The sequence below is a fragment of the Rattus norvegicus genome, chromosome 7 (assembly GCF_021556685.1).
Source record: "Rattus norvegicus strain SHRSP/BbbUtx chromosome 7, alternate assembly SHRSP_T2T, whole genome shotgun sequence".
Classification (NCBI taxonomy): domain Eukaryota; kingdom Metazoa; phylum Chordata; class Mammalia; order Rodentia; family Muridae; genus Rattus; species Rattus norvegicus.
In genome coordinates, this window is record NC_141540.1 from 142792717 (window position 1) to 142815006 (window position 22290).

General features: G+C 44.6%; 1 protein-coding gene and 1 long non-coding RNA gene across 3 annotated transcripts; one reads left to right on the forward strand and one right to left on the reverse strand.

Moving 5' to 3' along the window:
- Positions 1-342: 342 nt before the first annotated feature.
- Eif4b (eukaryotic translation initiation factor 4B) lies at positions 343-22131 on the forward strand. Its single transcript, NM_001008324.2, is given in 15 exon segments — positions 343-368; positions 6757-6894; positions 9171-9379; positions 9644-9760; positions 10728-10782; positions 11232-11366; positions 13415-13552; positions 13647-13820; positions 14619-14847; positions 16204-16301; positions 17570-17783; positions 18230-18285; positions 19547-19652; positions 19843-19915; positions 20235-22131. Coding segments are annotated over 15 exon segments (1836 nt in total). The 5' UTR covers positions 343-355; the 3' UTR covers positions 20316-22131.
- On the reverse strand, positions 18160-19846 carry LOC134479789 (uncharacterized). 2 transcript variants are annotated; one of them, XR_015626061.1, is made up of 4 exons: positions 19674-19846; positions 18768-18876; positions 18553-18681; positions 18160-18412 (listed from the first exon to the last, which is right to left on the reverse strand). It is a non-coding gene; the product is annotated as an uncharacterized LOC134479789 (long non-coding RNA). The 2 variants fall into 2 exon arrangements; XR_015626060.1 differs by lacking the exon at positions 18160-18412 and having other exon boundaries at positions 18524-18681.
- Positions 22132-22290: the final 159 nt, after the last annotated feature.

Sequence of the window (22290 nt, forward strand, 5' to 3'; positions counted from 1 at the left end):
AGCAAGTGCGGCCCCGCCCTTCGCGCCTACCCAGCACCCAGAAGTCTGTGCGCCAGGAGACCCCGCCCCGGGCACAGATCGGACTTGACGGCCGCGCCGGGCCCAACGTAAAGCAAAGGGTTTCGCGACAGCTCAGACTCCACCCCTTCGGCCACATGTCGCGCAGGTCTTCCCGTCGGACGCCGCGCCACCTCCTCGCGCTGCTTTACGAACCTAGCGCGGCGGCGCCCCGCCTCCTGCCTCCGTCCTCAGCTCCCCGCCCCCTCCTGGTTTCGCGTCTCCAAGCCCGTCGCGCCCGCTATAATCACGTGATTGCCTCATCCGGGTCCTTTGCGTTCTCTCTCCCTCTCCCAACATGGCGGCCTCAGGTGAGTGAGCGGCCGAGCGTGGCCAAAGACCAGGCTCGGAAACAGCCTCCGGGCTTGGTCCGCTCCTTGCTGGAAGTGGGGGGCAGGAGGCACCGGCTCCTTTCGGACCTGGGGGCTGCGGCAGGCTGGCGGCATGGCCGCTTTAGGTTACCACCTCGGGATGTTTAGGGGGAGGGGAAGCCTTCCCCTCCCCCTCACACCCTTTTCACCCCGTTGCGCGAGGTTGGAGTAGGCAGTAATGGTGGACTCTGCCTTCAATTGGAGAAGGTGGCACAGAAAGATGTGCGGGAGGCGCGAGGCTCTCATAGACGTGAAGCACTGCGCCCGCGCCTAGGCGCGGATGAAGGAAGGAGGCGGTTGGCGCGCGGACCGGAACACATTAGACCGGGTCTCCAAGGCGCGAGGCCGTTGCGGACCTTAGTGGGGGCAGGGGTGGGGGGGCAGTTGGAACGCGAACGCGAAGCCGTGGAGGGGCAGAGGAAAGCAGCGGTGCGCGTGCGCGGCACGGGAGACGAGACGAGACGAGGCGAGGTGGAGAAGGCGCGCCTCTGAAGCATGCGCTGCTGGACTCCAGATGGGAAGCCTGGATGGACCTGGGCTTCGCTCATTTATGACCTTGTACTTTAAGCTGTAGTTGGTTTTGGAGCATGGCTTGGCCGCTGTACTCCAAGCGAATGCGTATTAGGTTTGGCCCTACTATAGTTGGGGGTACGGAACCCAGTGTGCGCCCACGTGTTAGGGAGGAGCTGCGGGGATGGACACCTAGAATCTCCTGTACCTTTTTCTTTCCACTTCTGATTCAACCAGCAGTTTTTGCTGAGTACAGACTATATGCCAGGCAGAGGTGGGGAATGAGATCGGGGCATTGCATTATATAGAGCTTCCATTTTGGGGAGTTTTAGTGTCAGAATTCAGCTTTTGCCATTTTCCCAGATAACTGGGAAACTTCCAAAAGGTCTTATCAAAAATAGTAGCAAGGAGTTCTGTGATTGTTTTGTGTTTGTTTGGTTTTTTTTTTTTTTTTTGGTTTTGTTTTGCATTTGCAGTGGACCTGTGTGAAAGCCAGTGGACTTTTAAACACCTAGTTTTAGTTTAGGAAATACTGGGTTTTGTTTTGTTTTATAGCATGACCTGTAAAAATGTACCTTTTGGATTGCTGTCTCTATGAGACACGGTCTCTATTATTTAGCTCTGACTGTCGTGGAACTAACCATGTAGACCAAGCTCTGCCTCCGGATTGTTGTGATTAAAGGCGTTTTTAACACCACGCCTGGCAACATTCAATATCTTAACCAGAAGTCTATCTTTTCTAATATTACAAGGAATTAAGGTTATGTCTTTGTGAAACTTTCTCGCTGAATTAAGATGCATTTGACCATAAGAACTTTATTTCCTCCCTCTGCATTGTTGCACATTGAACCAGAGCTTTGGGACATGCTGGGCAAGCACTCTAAGCTAAATCCCCAATCCTGGGTATAACAGCTTTTGTTAGTATAGCACTTAATTGAACAAGCCTGTGAGATCATGTAAAGAATTGGTGGTTTCTCCAGCTGAGGAAAAATTGCTCAAAGATTTGTTGAAGGTCACATTGTTTGCAGGTAGTACATCGGGGTTACAATCCTGGAAACTCCAGGCTTCTAGGCTCAGTACGATGGTAAGTTCTAAGTTGGGATTGTAGACAAAAAGTATCATCTCCAAATCACAAGAATGTGTTTTAATCAGTGAAAAAAAATTCCTTAGCCTACAGTTTAGTGTCTTAACTAAGTGAAAAGTCTAGATGAATTTCCCTCTTTTGAGATTCTTAGTGGTGGAGGACCTAGCTGAACTGGGGAGAAGGCCAGGGTTTGGGGCACTTGGTGCCAATGCTGTCAACCTGAGTTCAAAGAATCTATTGATGGAGGCAAGAGCAGGTTCCTCCTGCAAGTTGTCCTTTAACCAAACTATGTGCAGTTTCAAAAAAAAAAATTAGTTAAAAACAGAAAAAGACATCCTGGTAAGCTGTGTTTGGTTTTATCCTGTTGATTATGACCACTGGTTTACAAGGTTTCCCTAGTGGTGCCCCCTAGTGTTGTGCCCTTCACTTTCTCTTCAATAGATTGTCCTGTCCTCAGCTTCGCTTCAGTTCAGGAAATGCTGGTTGGTTTGTTACCTCAGCACAAGTTTACCTTACTTGGCCTTTAAAACGTTTGGAATTGACAGTTCTTCTATTGAGTGGCCTCTGTTCCCAGAGTTGGGAAAGGGTCTCAGGTTTTCTCTGTAAAAATACCAGATACAACCTAATCAGTATTTGGTAAAGTGAAAACATATTTGCGACAATATCAGTTTCCATGTGACCCACTTGTGACTCTAGTTTGTTAACTTCTCAGAGCTGACAGATAAATGAGGATTCTTTAAATTTCTGGGAAACTTGAACCTAGGTAGGTAATTCTTAGTTGTGTCTTTAAAAGAAGACTTAAGTCTGTAAGGGTTTAGCTGAACAAGCTAGCTCACCTGTCATCCCAGTACTCAGGAGGTTGAGGCTGGAGAACTGACATAGTTCCAGGCTATCCTGGACAAGTGAGATCCTGCCTCCGAAAAAGGCCTTTTAGTTTTTATTGTGGCTATGTGAGTTTTAAAGTGAGCTACCTCAGTTTTCTTCATTTGTACAGTTTATCTGCAAGTAAGGAATTATATGCTTGATACACCTTGCTTTAAAATTGTAGCTAGTATGTATAAGCTGTGTCTAGGACTTAATTGATATTACAGGAATGCTGTGAAGTGTTTCTTTCGTTTTACAGTGAGAAGATGTATTAATTGCTTGCTTTTACAGTGTTGATCTTCATAGTGAAACAGTTTCAAGAACTAGTTTATATGTATATAGATTACCTTTTAACAGTGTTTGTTGCTCTGCAAGGATACTTAGATCAAGAAGTCAAATGCTGAGTATTGTTAATTGAAGGAAAACAGTGTTTCAGATTGAAAATTGTGTTTACTTTAATAATAGCTTTGAATTATAATTTAAGAGAGAACTTTGTTTTAAGGAGATGTCAGAAAGGAGATGAAAGAATTGAACTGGTTAAATCAATGTATGTCCAAGACTATATTCTTGGAGAATTAATCTTTTTGTTGTTTTATTTTTTGAGACAGGTTCTTTGTAGACCTGGCTGGCCTTGAACACAGAGATCATCCTGCCTCTTTCTCCTAAGTGCTGGAAATAAAGGTATATGCAACCCACCTGGCCTCAAAATTAAAGTCTTTATTTTTAATTGTGTATGTGTCTAAATATGGACACATGCACATCAGACTTCCTGTAGCTGGTGTTGCCTGTTCTGCACTGGGTACTAGGACCTGAACTTGAGTCCTAGGCAAGAGCGGTCCACAGTCTCGACAACTTACCGATCTTTCCAGCCCCCCGTGGTTGACATCTTTTAAACATGCAAGGCCCTAGATGTTGGAAGGTCAAAGGGCATGGAGGACTTTGGTAACTGCTCAGTGAAATAAAAAGGAGTGGGACAAGCACTGCTCTCCCGCTTTAGAGTCTGCCTCTCAAACCTACTGCTTGTGTAGGACTGAGCTACTGTGAGAGATCTAAGATTTTAGTCTTGAAGACTTGCCACGTCTATCAATGATTTCTCAACTAGATTTGGTGAGGATGTTAAAGGGGGAAGTAATTACTCAAGATAGACTGAAAGTAGCAGTGTTTCTTGTAAGTGTTTTATCGATGCTCTTAGCTTATTTTGAAATAACAAGTAATGTTAATGAAGAATGAGATTTGTTTTTCTAAATTTGAGTTAAGAGGTTAGGAGTTGAGAAACTCTAATCTACAAGGTTTATTTAAGACAAATCATTTCAAGGGGTAGATTAATTCTAGATTATGCTGTGATTGTGGAAGATAAAGACTAAAATAATGTGGCTAGAGAGATGACAGTGGTTAAGAGTAGTTGGTACTCTTGCAGAGGATCTGGGTTCAATTCCCTTCCCCCACGTGGTGGCTCATAATTATCTGTAGTACCACTCACATAATGCAAACATCAATCATTAAAATGCTCATGCATGTAGTCTTTTAAAGATTGTCTACCTTGTATTGATTGCATCAAGAGATCTTATTGTTGGCTAACTCAGTGGCCTAGAATGCACAAAGTCCTTGGGTTGAATCCCCAGCACCCATCATGTCACCCTGGTTTGTTGGTGCATGCCTGTGATCCCAGTACTGAGGAAGAAGGTGGAGGCAAGAGAATCAATTCAAGGTCATTCTTGACTGCTTGGGCAGTTCGTGGTCCACTAAAGATGCATGAACAGGGGGCACAAAACTTCTACGTGTCAATTGGAGCAGAGCGAATGCTTTAGGACCCAGCCTCTGGTGAACTATTTTCAAACAGTAAATTAACTGTACTCTAACCTTAGAATTTGAGATATGGGACAGTCAACAACCGATTCAGAGGAACAGAAGGGACTAAGGATCATGTGATCTGGCTGATACACTGTCAGTTTTAGAGTCACATTAGCAGTAAGTCACTTAAAAAGAAAAGACGGATTAATAGCTGTCTTCTCTTTGTGCTTTTGCAGCGTGTTCATTTGAGCTGATCATTTCCACCTCTAACACTTGAGGCTGTTGTGTACATAATGCTGTTTGTAGCATTCATAGCAAAACAGGGCACCTTCATCTTCCAACAGTTTGTGAATTTGAGAAAGTAACTTTCTATTAAGCATTAGTGTATCAAGTTAGAATATTCTCCTGAGTTGGAAACTAGGTGAGAATTGAAAGGATTCCTGATTATTAAAAACCATGAAGCTGAAGGCAGAGACAGGCACATCTCTAAGTATGCAGCCAGCCAAGACCACATAGTGACAACTATGAAGCCTTTGTGATAAAGCAAAGCTCTTAACTTTCAGGAGAGTAACAGGCAATTCCAACCCAGTCATGTAGGATGTTCTTGCTTTGGTTAGGGGAAATTCCCCCTTAATGGTCTGGTGATGACTCTCAGTTCTAGAACTCTTGGTCCCTTGAGTTCACTGTTGACTGCTGGCTCTGAAGGTACAGAGTTCCAGTTATTTGTGTGCTTTCACATGCCACTGAGGGCAGCAGGCATTTTACCATGGCTGTGATCACTTGACATAGAAGTTAGCCCCTATTTGGTGTTGTATAGGAAGAGCCCTTTATGCGCTAGGAAAATACCTGAGGTTTTCCTTCTTTCTCTCTGGATAGATTTTAGGAGTCTTCTTTGTGATTATTTAACAAGTAGACAATACACCAAGTGCCATTAGGGACTGTTAGCAGGAGTTGTGTTCTATCTTTGTATTTAAGGAGCCATGAATGTGCTAGCATGCTAACATTTAGATTAGTTTTATCTATGTAAGTGTATTGCCTGCATGTTTGAATTCAGAAGGAGCCAGATCCCCTGGAGTTAAGGGTGCTGGGAACTGAATTTGGGTCTTCTGGGAGAGCAACAAATGGCTCTTCTTAATGGCTGAGCCACTGCTCCAGTCTTGTTAGTTTTACTTTTTGGTTCTTTTTTTCGGAGCTGGGGACCGAACCCAGGGCCTTGCGCTTCCTAGGTAAGCGCTCTACCACTGAGCTAAATCCCCAGCCCCAGTTTTACTTTTTAGAAAGCACTTTATTACAGGAATGGTAAAACAGAAACACTTGAATCTCTGAACTTAATGCTAGTTTGGTTTACATAGCAACCTTTATTCATGTTGTAAGTCATTTCTAAATTACCTTTCTTTGTTTTTTCAAGCTTTCTCTACACCAAGCTGGCCTCCTCCTGCCTCTTCCTCAAGTGCTGGGATTATAGGCATGTGCCACCACTACCTGGCTAAAAGTTTCAAATGGAACTGGAGAGTATAGTTATAGAGCCTTTGCCTTACTGTCTATTTATTAGTAATAAATGAAGGATGTCTCTATCGTAGCCATGTTGTCCAAGGGGTGTTAATGGATACCTTTCCCTTTCTATGCCTGAATATGTATACATAGCATTTAGCATTACTGTAGTTTTGTGGGACAGGATCTCATGTATCCCTGGCTAGCCTCAGACACCCTGGAGTTGAGGGTGACCTTTAACTTCTGATCTTCCTTCCTCTACCTGCTTAGTCCAGCATTTCAAGTGTATCCTGCTGCACCCAGTTTATATAGTGGTAAGGATTAAACCCAGGACTTCATGCTACCTATGCTAGCAGCTGAGCTAATTATCCCACACACACAAACATGGCCCTCCTGCTTCAGATGTTATGCCTGACTTCTTGACTTTGTGTTTTCTCCATTTTTATATCTGCATAACAATTCTTTTATGATGTGAATTCCACAGTCCAGTCATCTGGTAGATCTTTGTTGATCTCTTTAAATGTCTTTAATGGTTCAGGATGAGTCTGAAGTACTTACTTGTCGTTGAGTAATCTTTCTCTCTTTCAGCAAAAAAGAAGAATAAGAAGGGGAAGACCATCTCCCTAACAGACTTTCTAGCTGAGGATGGGGGAACTGGTGGAGGAAGCACCTATGTCCCCAAACCAGTCAGCTGGGCTGATGAAACAGACGATCTGGAAGGAGATGGTAATTCCCTTGTTATCCTTGGAACTATTGTGCTTAATATTAAAAGTTCACTGTTTTCTAGATAAAATAGTATTCCATGGTTTCTGTCATTTGTGATTGGAAAGAATCTTATTTTGTGCAGCCTGAAATTTTTTGTATGTTTTGTGGTACTGTGTTTAATCTCTGGTTGACTCTAACCAAAATGAATTTTCAGAATAATCGCATGCTAGTCCTCCCTATCTGTTGAGACTGACTAGCTAGATGTGGAGATGGGGTCCTTTGGTCCCAGCTCCCATCTGCTACTTGCTACTCTGAATGTGCAAGACTAGCCAAGAGACACATCATGACTGTTCTGTATTCCCACATAATTAGTTAATTCCTGTTTCTTTGCCTCAGCCTGTTTTCACCTCAGCTTGATGCCAGCAGCTGAGTATGCACGGCTTAGTCGATTGCATTATGATATCACTCATACGGAAAACCTAAAAGTCTTATGTTTTGTTTTTTTTGATTGGGTGTTTGGGAGTATGATCTCACTGTGAGGCTCCTCTCCCCCCCACCCCCGCCCCCCACCGTGAAGCCTTGACTGACCTGGTACCCATCGATATCTCCTGTCCTGGAGAGCTGGCATTAAGGTTTACACCACCATGCCTAGCCTTGGTTTCGGCTGGGGTGTATGTGTTTCTGCTTTTCTTTTTCTTTTTTCTTTTTTCTTTTTTCTTTTTTTTTTCGGAGCTGGGGACCGAACCCAGGGCCTTGTGCTTGCTAGGCAAGCGCTCTACCACTGAGCTAAATCCCCAACCCCTTCTGCTTTTCTTGTTATTGACTTATGTGTGTGTTTCAGAAAAGGTCTCCTATAGCCCTATCTGACCTAGATTCGTATATTTTAGACAAGGCTTCTCTCAAGCTTTCAGAGATGTGTTCACATCTACCTCCTTAGTGCTAGAATTACAGGCATGCATACCAAACCTGGCTCAGAAGGTTTTTTTCTGTAATTATTATTAGGGCTTCTTCATCAGTCCAACCACTTTCTCCCACCCTACCCCATCCCCCATAAAAACCTTATTACAAACTGACTACTTTATGTGTGGCCTAGTTTATAATAAAAATAGGAAATTTTATATAGCATATATTCTCTAAATGTTGAAACTGAATTCGGGGACTAGAATAGTTGGTTTTGTTTATTTGGGTTTTGGGGGAAGACAAACTTGGAAGAAGGTGAGGTGGTGCATAGCTGTAATTCCTGGGATTGGGAGGTAGAGACAGGAAGGCCTCAAGCCCTGTTTAGAGATGCTCTGTCTTCAAAAAGAGAGGAGGAGGGGACAGAGATCGCAAGGCCGGAAGTGCAGTGGTGGGAGTGTGAGAGCTATGGGGAGCTTGGTATATGGGGTAGAGAGGATCCTGGTCTAATGCTTTACTGTCAGTCATTGTCTGTGGCTGAGTTGCATTTTTTGTCGTAGAGCTGTGTCGCAGGCTTGTCCACAGATAACAGCGTGCTTCCTAATAAAGCTTTGAAGGATTTGGTTCGTGGCCGTCCTCAATGAGTAAAATGAGAGAGGCAGTCAAAGCCCTCAAAGGACAGCCTTTGAGTCCATGAGAACAGACCTCAGTGTTCCTTACTTTCTGTTTTCTCTCTTTGTTCACCTTTTCTTCATTTGTTTTTACGTTATGTGTAATAATACTGTGCCTGTTGAGTCCCCTGGAGCTGAGCTTACAGGTGGTTCTGAGCCACCATATGGCTGCTTGGGAATTAAACCTGAGACCTGAGTGCTCTTAACTGCCGAACCATTTCTCTAGTGTGTACACCGCCCCCGCCCGCCCCCTCCATGTTTGCTCTTGATTATAACACCTTGGAAGTATTTTCTTTTGTCTTTTGCTTCAGTGACATGGCCTTGTTTTGGCTTGGCTTGGTGTTGGCATGAATCTCTGGCTCTAACATGTATGTAGATTTGTGGGGGATGGTTTTTTTTAAGACATTACTCTGTGTACCCCTGGCTGTATTGGAACTCACTCTGTAAACCAGACTGACTTTGAACTCAGATTTAAAGGCATGTGCCACCACCACCTCCCAGAGCATGTGTTTTTTGATACAGAATCTCTTTATATAGTACTGACTGGCCTGGAATTCACTGTGAATATTGGGCTGGTCTCAGATTGAGCCAGCCTCTACCACTATACCTGCTGGATTTGGGGTTGTTTGGGAATGGTCATGACCTGTAACCCAGCTGGATTTACTCTCATTGACCTACTGTCTCTGCCATGCAGCTTCTTGATTTCCTTTGTCTGCTCTTCTGTCCTAGTGTCAACAACTTGGCATAGTAACGATGACGATGTGTACAGGGCACCTCCTATTGACCGTTCCATCCTTCCCACTGCTCCACGGGCTGCTCGGGAACCCAATATTGATCGGAGCCGTCTTCCCAAGTCACCACCCTACACTGCTTTCCTAGGGAATCTGCCCTATGATGTGACAGAAGACTCTATTAAGGATTTCTTTAGAGGATTAAATGTGAGTGTCTTTGTGTCAGACTGTGTGTGGGATAGTGAGGATAATAGCTAAATAAACCAGTTGTGGGATGGGCCACAGGAAGACAGCAGAGTACATGATGCAAAGAATACCCTCATCTTGTTTTAAGGGTTAAATTTCTATAGAGCAATGTGTCTTCTGCCCCTCAACCTCCAGGCTCTTCCTGTGTTCCTCAGGTCAGTGCATACATGCTGACGCCTTTTGTTTGCGTTTGACCCTGTTGTTTTTGTTTCTTTATTCTCTCAGATCAGCGCTGTACGCTTGCCGCGTGAGCCCAGCAATCCAGACAGGTTGAAAGGTTTTGGCTATGCCGAATTTGAGGATCTGGATTCTCTGCTCAGTGCTCTGAGTCTCAATGAAGAGGTAGAGAAATTAAGAGTTGGAATGAGGAGGGCTGGAAAGAGGGCTCAGCTTTTAGAGCGAGGACCTGGGTTTAGTTCCCAGCCCCACATGGCAGCTCGCTCACAGCCATCAGTAACTCCACGACCTGACGCCTTCCTCAGACAGACATAAACTGAGGGTGAAGGACGGGCGACCTTTAGCAACCAAAACCAAGTCACTTCTGATATCATTTGAGGTACAGTGATTTCAGTGGAATTCTAGGGAAGAAACCCAACACATACCAGATTTCTATGTCAGCTCTAGGTTTTACTTTTTAAAAATGAACTGCCTTTATAAATGCAGAGAGAAAAGTGAACTAGGTTCTATTCAAGTGTATCTTTTCAGGGCTGGGTACTAAAACTCCAGAATTCCACAGTCTAATCTACCACTTGGTATGATTGTGAATAGCTCTTAGAAATGATTGAATGTCATAATCCGTATCTGATAAGGTTAACATTCATGGGTAGAGCCAGACGTCCTGGTTCACACCTGTGCTCTCAGATCAGTGGTTGGTCAGTACTTTAAAGGTAATTTGGGAAGGGGAAGTCAGGAACTGAGCAATACAGAGTAATACTGCGTGAAAGGGCCTGGAGGCAGCAATTGTCAGTGTTCTGCTGCTGTGTTGTTGGCCTGTTTGTTTGAATAAATAATTGCTTTGGTATTTTAATTGTCTTTTCTTTGGAAGCTGGGTCTTCCTATATATTCTAGGCTAGCCTGGAACTTGGAATGACTCTTGTCTGCTTCCTGAGGGCTATAATTATAGGCGTGTTAACTGCTTAATAATTGCTTTCATTTAAGCTGACAGTTAGCTCCAGTGTATGAAGTGAGCTTTGGAAAAATAGAAGAATTAACTTTATATTAAATTCTTCTAAATTTATTTCAAAATTTTCCTTGCGTTCTTATAACTTTTTAAGCTAATGAGTCAGTTAATAGGGTCCTCTGCTCTTAGTCTCTAGGTAACAGGAGAATTCGGGTGGATGTTGCTGATCAAGCACAGGATAAAGGTAAGGATGCTGGTAGAACTGCCCAGTTTGGTGTAGTGGTCTTAGGGAGGTAGTGAGTCCTGTAATCAGTTCTCAGCCAGTTTTGTTCCTCGGGAACTTGAGGCATAATACCTCAGACGAAGGAACTCCTACTGATACCTAATAAGTACGGTCCAGAGATTCATCCTGTCTCCTTCAGATTCAAACTACTGTCTCTCCTTGGACCTTGACTCTAACTAGATCTGCTGTCTAGCAGCTTGAGCTTTAATATGATACAAATAAACATTAGTTAAAATACATTTCAGGAAAAGAATGGATCAGTTACCTGGAGAGAGCAACTGCAAGGCCTGGGCTGCTTTGGGATTCCAGTGCAATAGAAAATGGAAGCCCTGGGTGGGAAAGTGGGATGTGAAGAACCATGTGAGAAATGGTGTCTCGGGTGAGCTAACTTGTTTAGTTTCTGTCTCCAGACAGGGATGACCGTTCTTTTGGTCGAGATAGAAATCGGGATTCTGACAAGACAGACACAGACTGGAGGGCCCGTCCTGCCACAGACAGCTTTGATGACTACCCACCTAGACGAGGTGATGACAGCTTCGGAGACAGTAAGTTCAGGTTTTTTCATTGTTTCTTAGATCTATTTGACAATGGAACATTGGCAGTTAGAAGTTGGGGAACAACTTATAAATCCTCTTTGGTTTCTCTGGATTCTGGGGGAAGTTGTTTTGACAATATAAATTGATGACAAGTGCAGAAAAGGAATTTGATACGTGCCTAATTTTAAAAATCTTAACAGAAAGTACAGGCATTCTCTTTGGACACAGTTGTTAATTAGGGTTAGGACTAACTGTAGCAAAAGAGGTAAATTAAATGTTAATGTCCTTATCAAACAAGCGGGGTGGGGGGCCTACGTTGGATTCCTAGTTGCCGTGTTAAAAAAAAACAGGTGTGGTGAGGTGAGGCTAGCAGATCTCAGCACAGACCTACACACACGCACAGACATACGAAACCTGAAGGAAAGGCTAAGTGCTTACTTAACATTTCATCAGCAGGATCCTGTGTGGAGAGCAGCCAGGAACTGCTGTGTGACTGTTGCTGTGGTTAGTTTCTAAGGGAGGCTTGCAGAGAACTTAAAATTAATTTGCTTAAAAATACAATGACTGGGGCTGGAGAGATGGCTCAGTGGTTAAGAGCACTGACTGCTCTTCCAGCGGCCCTGAGTTCAATTCCTCGCAGCCACATGGTGGCTCACAACCATCTGTAATGGGATCCAATGCCCTCTTCTGGCACATAGGTGTGCACTCAGACACAGCACTTAGAAAAGATTAAATAAATAAATTTTAAGAAAAAAAAATACCATGACTACTTTATGCTGAAGACAGGATACAGAGAACCTTTTCACTGAACATTGGCAACAGTGGAAAAGACTGGACAGTGTGTTACAAGAGTGAAGATGAAATACAGCCTCATTTGTCACTCAAGTCTGAGGGTTAAAAAATCCTTATGGATAAAGGGATTAACCTGTCTTAAAATATATTAAAAAGGATCACTCCTCTCTGTCCCCACATGAGCCTATTTTCATAATAAACTTTATTGTGACAAGAAAAAAATGATCATAACAGTTTGAAAATAAAGGAATTACTTGTAGCACAATATGCATGCAATAGCAAGAATAAAATCTGAAAAAACAATTTTAAAAACAGTACTGTATTGTGTTTGTTTGTTTTTGAGGTGGTTTCACTATGTAGTCTTGGCTGGCCTGGAACTCGAGCTGCCTGCAGTGTATGTTGAGATTAAAATTGTGTGCTTATATGACACCTTAAGGTCTTATTTTTTACAAAGCAAATTCAAGTACAGCAAAAGGTGAGGAAAAATATTGTGGAGGAAGGGGTGCACTTTGAGCACAGGATCCACAGAGGCCAAAGGAGGCTTTGGATACTTGAACTAAGCCGTGTGCACCCTTGAGAGTCGAGCTACCTCTTGAGTGCTGCCAGGTTTTAAGAAGCACTCAGGTTGCCTAGCCAAGTACAAGTTTGCCTCAGCATAAGTCATGGAGGTCAGAGGACAGCTTCTGAGAGTGTTTTCTTTCCTTCATGTGGCTCCTGGAAATGGAACTCAGGTGGTCAGGCTTAGAGGCAGGAAGGAGCCTGATCTGCTGAGCGGTCTCTGGCCCTCATGCCAAACTTTGAAGCAATCTTTAGTTGATTGGTATCAAGCATAGAAAGTCCCAACTGTATGCTGTTTTGTGCTTTAATTTTTAAACATCGTATTCTAGAATTTGTTACAGAATATATAGACTTTTATCATCACCTCGCCCACACATGAAAAAACATGTTAAACCAGCAAAAGTGAATCAGGGAGATATCCTATACCTGTTAAGGGGATTGTGGGGTTGGCTTTTTGACAGAAAAAAATGACTTTCAACTCCATCCCAAGTGGTAGTGTGGTGTGATCCTGTGAACTAAACCTAGAGCCGCATGTATGCTAGGTGAGCATTCTGCCACGGGAGCTCCATTTCTAATACCATCAGGATTTATAAGTTGGTACAAGTGGTTCTGCCTTGGGAGTGTAGTTAAGACTGGATCATCATGAATGGAACTCAAGTTGATCTAGTGAGCTGCTGCACTTGTTACCTATTTTCTTTTCTTTCTAGAGTATCGAGATCGTTACGAGTCAGACCGGTATCGGGATGGGTATAGGGACGGATATCGGGACGGCCCACGCAGAGACATGGACCGCTATGGGGGCCGGGATCGCTATGATGACCGAGGCAGCAGAGACTATGACCGAGGTAGTCACAATAATACTCAGTGAAAAGCACTTCTCGAGAATTTTCTACTTTGCCTTTCCCCTATCTGTGTGACACATTTGAGATCTGTTGATAGGCTATGACTCCAGGATAGGCAGTGGCAGAAGAGCATTTGGAAGTGGGTACCGGAGGGATGACGACTACAGAGGAGGTGGGGACCGCTATGAAGATCGCTATGACAGACGGGACGATCGGTCATGGAGCTCCAGGGACGATTACTCTCGGGACGATTACAGGCGTGATGACAGAGGTACTCATCTTTCTTCGTGGAGCAAAAAACTAGAAAGATGTTTTCTTGGGTAAAGGAGGCAGCAGAGCACAGTGGGTGCTGGATGTGGATGGCGCATAAAGAGAAAACTGATCTCTTCATCTTGAATGCCTTTCCATATCCATCTTCAGTTACAATTTAACAAACAATAGGAAAGGGAAAACATTCTTCTGTTGCCCTATCAATGAGAAAGTAAAAGTCCCAGCCAGGAATTATTACTAATTTTATTAATGGTGAAATTAATTTTCAGTGGTTAACTCTGAAAATTATGCCACTAATTGCAAAAACAAAGCACTGTCACGCTCAGCTCTAACAGGTGTTAAGAGTAAACAAGCACCACCTAGGCTAAGGGATCACGATGAAAAATGGTCTTGTTAGGTGACACAGCTTGATTAAATTTTAGGTCTGTTTTGAAAGTACTCTGATACTTTGGAAAGAGAAAGAAATTGGACTACTTAGAATTTCATACAAGACTGTAAGAGCTAAGTGGGCCTGGCCTCCCTTGGCTGGGGAGACAGACGGCTTAGTCTTATCATGCCTGCCATTCAGGCAGTGAGACTGGTTCAGATCTCCAGCGCTGATGGGCATATTCACTCGTGTCTATAATATACACACCTACAACCTTCCATGTCATATTGCTACAAGGTTTTTTTAACCTGTTGGAGATGTTCGTTTTCAGACCAGATCCTTGAACACGATTCCTAAGAGTCTAGAGTCTGGCTTTCAGCAGTCACCTTCTGATGATTTGGAAACTGTTACTTAGAGTTTCATTTAACTTAGGTCCCCCCCAAAGACCCAAACTGAATCTAAAGCCTCGGAGTACTCCTAAAGAAGATGATTCCTCTGCTAGCACCTCCCAGTCCAGCCGAGCGGCTTCTATCTTTGGAGGGGCGAAGCCTGTTGACACAGCTGCTAGAGAAAGAGAAGTAGAGGAGCGGCTACAGAAGGAGCAGGAGAAGCTGCAGCGTCAGCTGGATGAGCCAAAACTAGACCGCCGGCCCCGGGAGAGGTAAGGTGTCTTCAGCCAGGGGCTTTTCCCTACTGCCAAGTCGGGCACTTGGGAAATGGGAGTAGTTACTGGTTGTCATGAAGATAATTTTTATTGGGTGGAGTGGAGCAGTCTGCAGAATGTAAGAGTGATTTCTGTACCCTCAAGTTTTCAAAAAGACTTGTGCTACACCTGACATATAGAAATTGGATGTGCTTTGGGACAGAAGTAAATAAATTGTGCCTATTGTAAACATAGGTTGACCCAATTCTTTATTCTACTTGTGTGGGTGTGCCTAAGAGGTCAGAGGACAATTTTGAGCATCTTCAGACTTAGCAGGAAGTGTCCTTACCAGGTCATCTCACTAGCCAGTCTCACATGCCACACCAGAAATCACTATGAGCCCAGTCAAGGTGCTACCAGGTGTTGCAGATGCCGGTATGACCCCTTAGCCAACTGCATTAATTTGTTATTCTCTTATTACGTAAAGTACAGAATGCTTTTTTCTTGTTGAATATAGTTAGGAATTATTTCGCATTTTTTCTGTATGTATGTTGTATTAATGTAAAAATTGGTAGAAAAGCCTTTTTATTTTCTTTTGACAGGGTCTCTGGTTCTGGCTGTCCTAGAACCTGAATGGCCTCTTGAACTCAGAGATCTACCTGCTTTTGCCTCCTAGGATTGTTGGATTAAAAGTGTGTGTTGCCATACCGGCACAAAATATATATGGGGGGGAGGATTTTTTTTAAGAAAAGCTCAACTTTCTATATGAACGACTTTACAGTTGTATTCAGAGTAGACGCTAACGTGGGACCCTGAGGTACTTAGAACAACGTATTTACCCTGCTGTTGCCTTGAAATAGTTTAAGAAGATAAGGCCATGTGATGCAGTCTCAGGGCTGTCTAATCATGGGGGTCTGTGTGGCAGAGCATGAGGACCTATGTGGGAAAGGGCTCAGCAGAGACAAGCATAAACCCTAGTGGTCGCCTGCTAGTCACTGGTCTGCTCAGTAAACTCTAGTGCAGTCTAAGGCTTGTCAGGGCTGGAGGGATGGCTTCATTGCTTAAGAACAGTGCCTGCTCTTACAAAGCCCCGGGTTTTGATTCCCCCCTCCTCCAACCACCTGTAACTCTAGTTCCAGAAGATCTCATAGTGATATCTGGCACCAAGCACATGCATGGTACACAGACATACATGCAGGCAACACACACATAAAATAAAAACAAGGTAGATAGCTTCTAAGGAACGGTTCCAAGATTGTCCTCTGGCCTGTACTCACCAAGACCATGTATTAATAGATGTTAATTTCTATAAACAGTTCTATCAGATTCATTGTGGCTTTAAGTGTCCTTTCTTTTTCTATCTCTTGTGTGCAGACACCCAAGTTGGCGAAGTGAAGAAACTCAGGAAAGAGAACGGTCGAGGACAGGAAGTGAGTCATCGCAGACTGGGACCTCAGCCACATCTGGCAGAAGTAAGTCAGACTGGGGTAGATACTGGTGTCCCTGTTTCCCAGATATGCAAACACTTTGCAGGGTTAAATTGTCTCTTTCCCATGTAGCCTTTGGTGTCCTGAAATTTTATGTGGACCAGACTGGTCAAAAGCTCCTGAGTTGTTGAGGCTGATGGGTTCTTTCCTCGAGAATGGACTTCACTGGTCTGATAACTGTCACTGAAGAGAATGTTGACCATTAGATGTCTTGTTTTTATGTTTTTAACATTTATTTTGTGGAGTGGGGTCTTACATCATGATACAGGGCCAGAGGAAAACTTGGAGCAGTCTGTTTTCTCCAGAGAGAGTTCTCGCCATTGACCCCAGCAGGTTTTAGTAACCCGCAGCCATACCTGCCATGCTAGCTTGCCAGCCCCTATTTTCTGTCTCATCAGTGTAGTTATTTTTGAGCCGCCTTACTCTGTACTGGTTTTTGACCTTGTAGTGGCATTGTTTGATGCTGTTTAGGCAACTTTAAAGTGGTGTTCTTGAGGGTAAATCTCATTTCCTTGTGTGTACTGTCGCAGTCCTGGACCACTGACTACAGCGCCCCTTCCTCCTCTCACTCACTTTGGGTTGCTGTAGATAGAGGTTCTCCTCCCTCCAAGTTTGCTTGTACTCGATGTTTTAAAACATCCCAAAGCCGAGGAGACTTGTCACTTGACCCAGCGTTGTACGAGTTTTCTGGAAACCTTTCACCTTTCTTTGTAGTAGCCCTGTAACATAATGCCGTGCTCCTTCTGCCTGGTTAAAGTGTGATGTCCGTTTGTGTAGCCACTTTGCTACTTCAGATGTAGGAGGTACCTGGCAAAGCAGGCTCCACGGTAGAGTTTTATTCAAATACAGATGTGTCTGGCTTTAGTTCCCATGTAAAGGCCTTTGTCTGCTGAGCTGAGCTGGAGCTAAGCAGTGGCTCCTGGACTTTGGTCCTGAATCCCATTCACAAGAGCATGTTATCCCCAGTTATGGCCGTCCTAACACACAGACAGACAGACAAGTTATAACTCAAAAAAAAAAAAATGCCCATTCCTTTAAAGACAAGATTGCTGTTCTTTCAATAGCTTTTTTTCCCTTTTCTGTATCCATGAAGCATTTTTCTCCAGGGGCCTGGAAACCATTGGCTTATGTGTAACTGTAGCTATCAGGAACCAGTTAGTGTCTGCTGATGGAAAAAAACATGGCGATGCCCCCTGTCCCCTGCTGCTACACTGTAGGTGGGCTCTGTATAGCGAGTCCCTCTTCCCCCACAGATACACGAAGGAGAGAGAGTGAGAAGTCTCTAGAAAATGAAACCCTCAATAAAGAAGAAGACTGTCACTCTCCAACCTCTAAGCCTCCTAAACCTGACCAGCCTCTAAAGGTAATGCCAGCCCCTCCACCAAAGGAGAATGCGTGGGTGAAGCGAAGCTCTAACCCTCCTGCTCGATCTCAGAGCTCAGACACAGAGCAGCCGTCCCCTACAAGGTGAGTGGCCTGTGACAGCAGCTGCTTAGCTGGAGGTGCCCTGAGGGAGTGTGGCCTGTGTGATATGGCAGATGAGGTTGCCTCCTGTATAATTCATACACTGTTGTCTCAAAACATGTTTTCCTGATTTTTGTTAGCCAGTTGACATCACTTTGATGGGTTAGGATCAACTATGGTGGGAGTATTTACCCCAGAAATACTAGACATGCTTTGCCCTGGGACATACAGTGTAACCCTGCTCACTTCAGTGAGTCTCTTCAGTTTTTCCCAGACTCCAGCTAACCATGCTGGATTTCCAAAGCATGTGACACTTAGTACAGAAGTGACTGTTTCGTTGTCTTTCCAGTATTCTAATATCTTAGTGTGGGATACCTACTACATTGGGAAAATGGTGTAAGCTTGTGTTTTCTGTAAAAATTGATGGCTGATGACTTGCTTTATTCCAGTGGTGGAGGGAAAGTTGCTCCAGCTCAGCCCTCTGAGGAAGGACCATCAAGGAAAGGTGAGCCCATGCCAGGAAAGAAGTAGATTTTTAATCCAGTTAAATCTTTGAGTGCAGGGGCTGGGGATTTAGCTCAGTGGTAGAGCGCTTACCTAGGAAGCGCAAGGCCCTGGGTTTGGCCCCAGCTCTGAAAAAAAGAACCAAAAAAAAAAAAATCTTTGAGTGCAAACACATCCAGTGGTGCCTTAGTCAGGGTTTCTATTTTGCACAAGCCTCATGCTCATGACCAAGAAGCAAGTTGGGGAGGAAAGGGTTTATTCAGCTTACACTTCCACATTGCTGTTCATCACCAAAGGAAGTCAGGACTGGAACTCAAGCCGGTCTGGAAGCTGATGCAGAGGCCATGGAGGGATGTTACTTACTGGCTTGCTTCCCCAGGCTTGCTCAGCTTTCTCTCTTTAATAGAACCCAAGACCACTCACATCACAACCCACAATGGGCTGGGTCCTCCCCCTTCATCACTAATTGAGAAAATGCCTTACAGCTGGGTCTCATGGAGGCATTTCCTCAAAGGAGACTCCTTTCTCTGTGAGAACCCCAACTTGTATCAGGTTGACACACAAAACCAGCCGGTACAAGGGGTTAAAATAACTGTAAAGAAGAACTCCAAGATTAAACACCTTGCCAAAGAATCTTTCTTTTTTGTTGTTTATCTAGGCAGGGTTTCTCTGGGTAGCCCTGGCTGTCCTGGAACTATGACCAGGCTGGCCTCTGCCTCCTGGGTGCTAGGATTAAAGATGTATGCCATCACCACCTAACCTAGCAAGAGACATTCTTTAATGAAAGCTGCAGTGTTTTTTCAGCTCTTTTGGTCAAGCACTTGGATGCATGTACATGGTGTATTTCAGTCATATTCATCGATGCAGCCCCGTTAGCCTCTCTACCCCTTCCCAGCCAGCTTCTACTTTCCATGGCTTTTGTGAGGGAGTGGCCTGCTGGAGTGGCTATACTAATGTTCTGTGAGCTAGCTTTTTCTGCCAGTAGAGGGCAGGAATGACTTCTTCAAAGAGTACTTGAAGCTGCCTCTTCATGGTAAAGCTTGCCTTTGTGGGGAAATTGGACAGGAATAAACGTATCTGTCCAGGTTCAAAACGTTGCCATTAGTAAACCAAGGTCACTACAGTAGGACTTTTAATGGAAAGAAAGGCCTTAGGCTGGTTTGGAGTGGGGGTAATTCCCCTTAATGAGTTCTTCATGTAAGGACAGGGAGATGGATTTCTGTATAAGCCTTGAGTTTGGTGTTGTGTTTCTCCTTGAACAGATGAAACTAAAGTGGATGGGGTGAGCACCACCAAAGGCCAGACTGGACACTCCAGCCGTGGTCCTGGGGATGGAGGGAGCAGAGACCACTGGAAGGAGTTGGATAGGTGTGTATATTTTTTCCTCACCGTTTATGAATCTGGTATCAGATGCGGGGATCTTTATGAAGTGGTTCTGGGCTTTCTCAAGTACTCCAGGTCTACCTCTGAACAAGCTAGAGTCCCGGTTAGATTTGTGGAGCTAAAGTGATGCATTGTCCTGGCCACAGTGTTGAATAGGATGCTTGTGTCTCTGCAGGAAGGACGGCAAAAAAGATCAAGACTCCAGATCTGCACCTGAGCCAAAGAAATCTGAGGAGAACCGAGCCTCTGTAAGTACCGTGCACACGCCTCTGCTGCTCAGTTCTGTGTCTGACTCCCTTTTCTTCAGTGGAAGTGAGGCATCGGTACTGTTCAGATCAGTGAGAAAAGCTAAGGTCGGCATTTGTTGTTGAAACCACCTTTCTCGGCTCCCATAAGGAGGAGATGTGTGGCTGAGTTCACTCGTGCCCCTGACCCTCCCTGACCGCTGTACCAGAACATGCTCTCCCAGAAGAATGGATGTGCCATGACATCGATGTTGTGTTTTTAGGTTTGGGTAGGAGAATCTTGGACTCTGTCCATGACCTTGTCCTCTCTCCTCTGTCACAGAAGTTCAGTTCTGCAAGCAAGTACGCTGCTCTGTCTGTGGACGGTGAGGATGAGGATGAGGGAGACGACTGCACTGAGTAGACCTCCACACCTGTGCTTTCTCCTTGTCTCCACCCTGGAACATTCAAGAGCAAATCAAACCTCTATCCAGACAAGACAAAATAAACTCACCATCTCCTGAAGACCTTTCTAAACTTTTTTTTTAATGAAATGAAATTCTTTTGCATGCTGCTGCAGCCTTTTAAAGTATTGGAGTAACTGGAGAATCACCATTGTAGCCAGAGATGCGGCTACCGCTTCTGAACAGGGAAGTTGTGTCTGATGATACCAAGCAGTTACCTGTGTGAATAGTGCCTGGGGCTCCATTCAGCAGAAATGCAGTGACAGAGAGGCAGTCACACCAGTTAGGCAGTAGAGAACGCAGGGAGAAGTGAGATTTCCACCTTCTAATTCTTATCCTAAGGTGGCACCTGTGAACCCCCACACATTACCTGAACAAACTTCCCATCCTTAGGTAGCTCTAGTCTCTCAAGCTGTTTTAGTCTCCAGGAGGCTGCCAACCCCTCTACTTTAGTTCTGACTTCAGTGGGGCCAGCCTAGGGAGAATTGTTTTTTGTTTTTTGTTTTGTTTTTTTTTTACCCCCCAAGGGGGTAGTTGGGAGTGAGTCTACAGGCCACTAACAGTAGCACCGCTTGGGGACCAAAATGAATGGGAAACTCAATCGTGGTTTGAAAAGCTTTGGGGAGGTGATCGATTATATTTTATACCAGGTAGTAAGGGAAATGGTGTGACCTCCAGTAACTACATGAATAGAGTGGTCGTTTCTGGATGAGGAAGCACTTACAGGTCGTGGGAAGTTCTAGTCTTGTGTGTCCTGGTTTTGCCCCTTCTAAACTGTCCTCTCTAGAGGTTTGAGCATATCCACATTCTTTGAAAACCTTGTCACTCTGGCCATCTCATGTTCTCCATGACACTTAGACTCCCAGAGCTGTCTCTGAGTCACACACCTCCACAGACATTGTATCTTGGCCACAAGAGCAGGGCCTGAGGACTCACTGCTTTTCCAGGCAGACCAGCTCTGTGCTTTCTTTATCTTTTGATTCCTGCCCTATCTGCTGCTGTCATCCCTGACTGATGGGCTTGGGTGGGGAATGGGGTGTAGACGGGGTGAGTTGGAGCCTTCAGCCTTCGAGTGTTTAAAGGTTTCTGTCTATAAGTTTCCTTCACTGAACCCCACACCGGTGCTTGAGTTGTCACTGCTTTTCTGCCTAGGAGGGCTGGCGTCTTTACTCCCCTCCAGAGTAAAGGAGGATGCAAAGAACTGTTGGCCAGGGTCCGAGTTCCTCGTGCAGCGCTGTAGCCTGTCTTGATGTGCACCTTTGTAGCTCAGCTCCGAGGATGGCAAGCTTCCCTGTTGTGGGTAGTCAGGTACCTGCAGACAGATGAGACCTTGGTTTTAGCACAAGTTCCTAGGCCTGCTGTGCAGGAGCATTGACGTCACGTGCTGCAGCAGTAGGCACAGCAAATTTCTTCGGTGGATTTGATTGGCTAGTAGCTAGGAGGGCTTTTGCAGAGATACCCAGGTTGAATGGGTTTTTAAACCATTGTTGTAGACAGTGAGAAGGTAGTTTGCCCTCTTCATGTCTATTTCCCTTCCAGATAGTTGCATCCAAAAGACAGCTGTTTTGTCCCACTCTCCTACTTTCCTCTGTTAAAATAAGAACAGGGGTTGACTTATGTCCCGCTCCTGAATACATGTAAAATTTGTACAAAAATATCTTCTATGAAAATGATTTGTAATCTGTAGACATTACTTGGGAGATGTCTTGAGATGTAAAATCCCATCCTTTGGGTTGAGGGTTTTTTGTTTTTCTCCAAATAAATCCAGTCTTTAAAGTTGATGGTTAATGTTGCAGTTTTTTTCAGGTACTTACTGTGCTTTTATTGTTCTCTCCTCCCTTCTGAATACCTCGCCTCTCCTCTCCCCATCTCCACTCCTTCAGTTGTGCACAGCAGGGTAGGAGCTGTTGTACGGCAGGGGGGCAGGCTCATCAA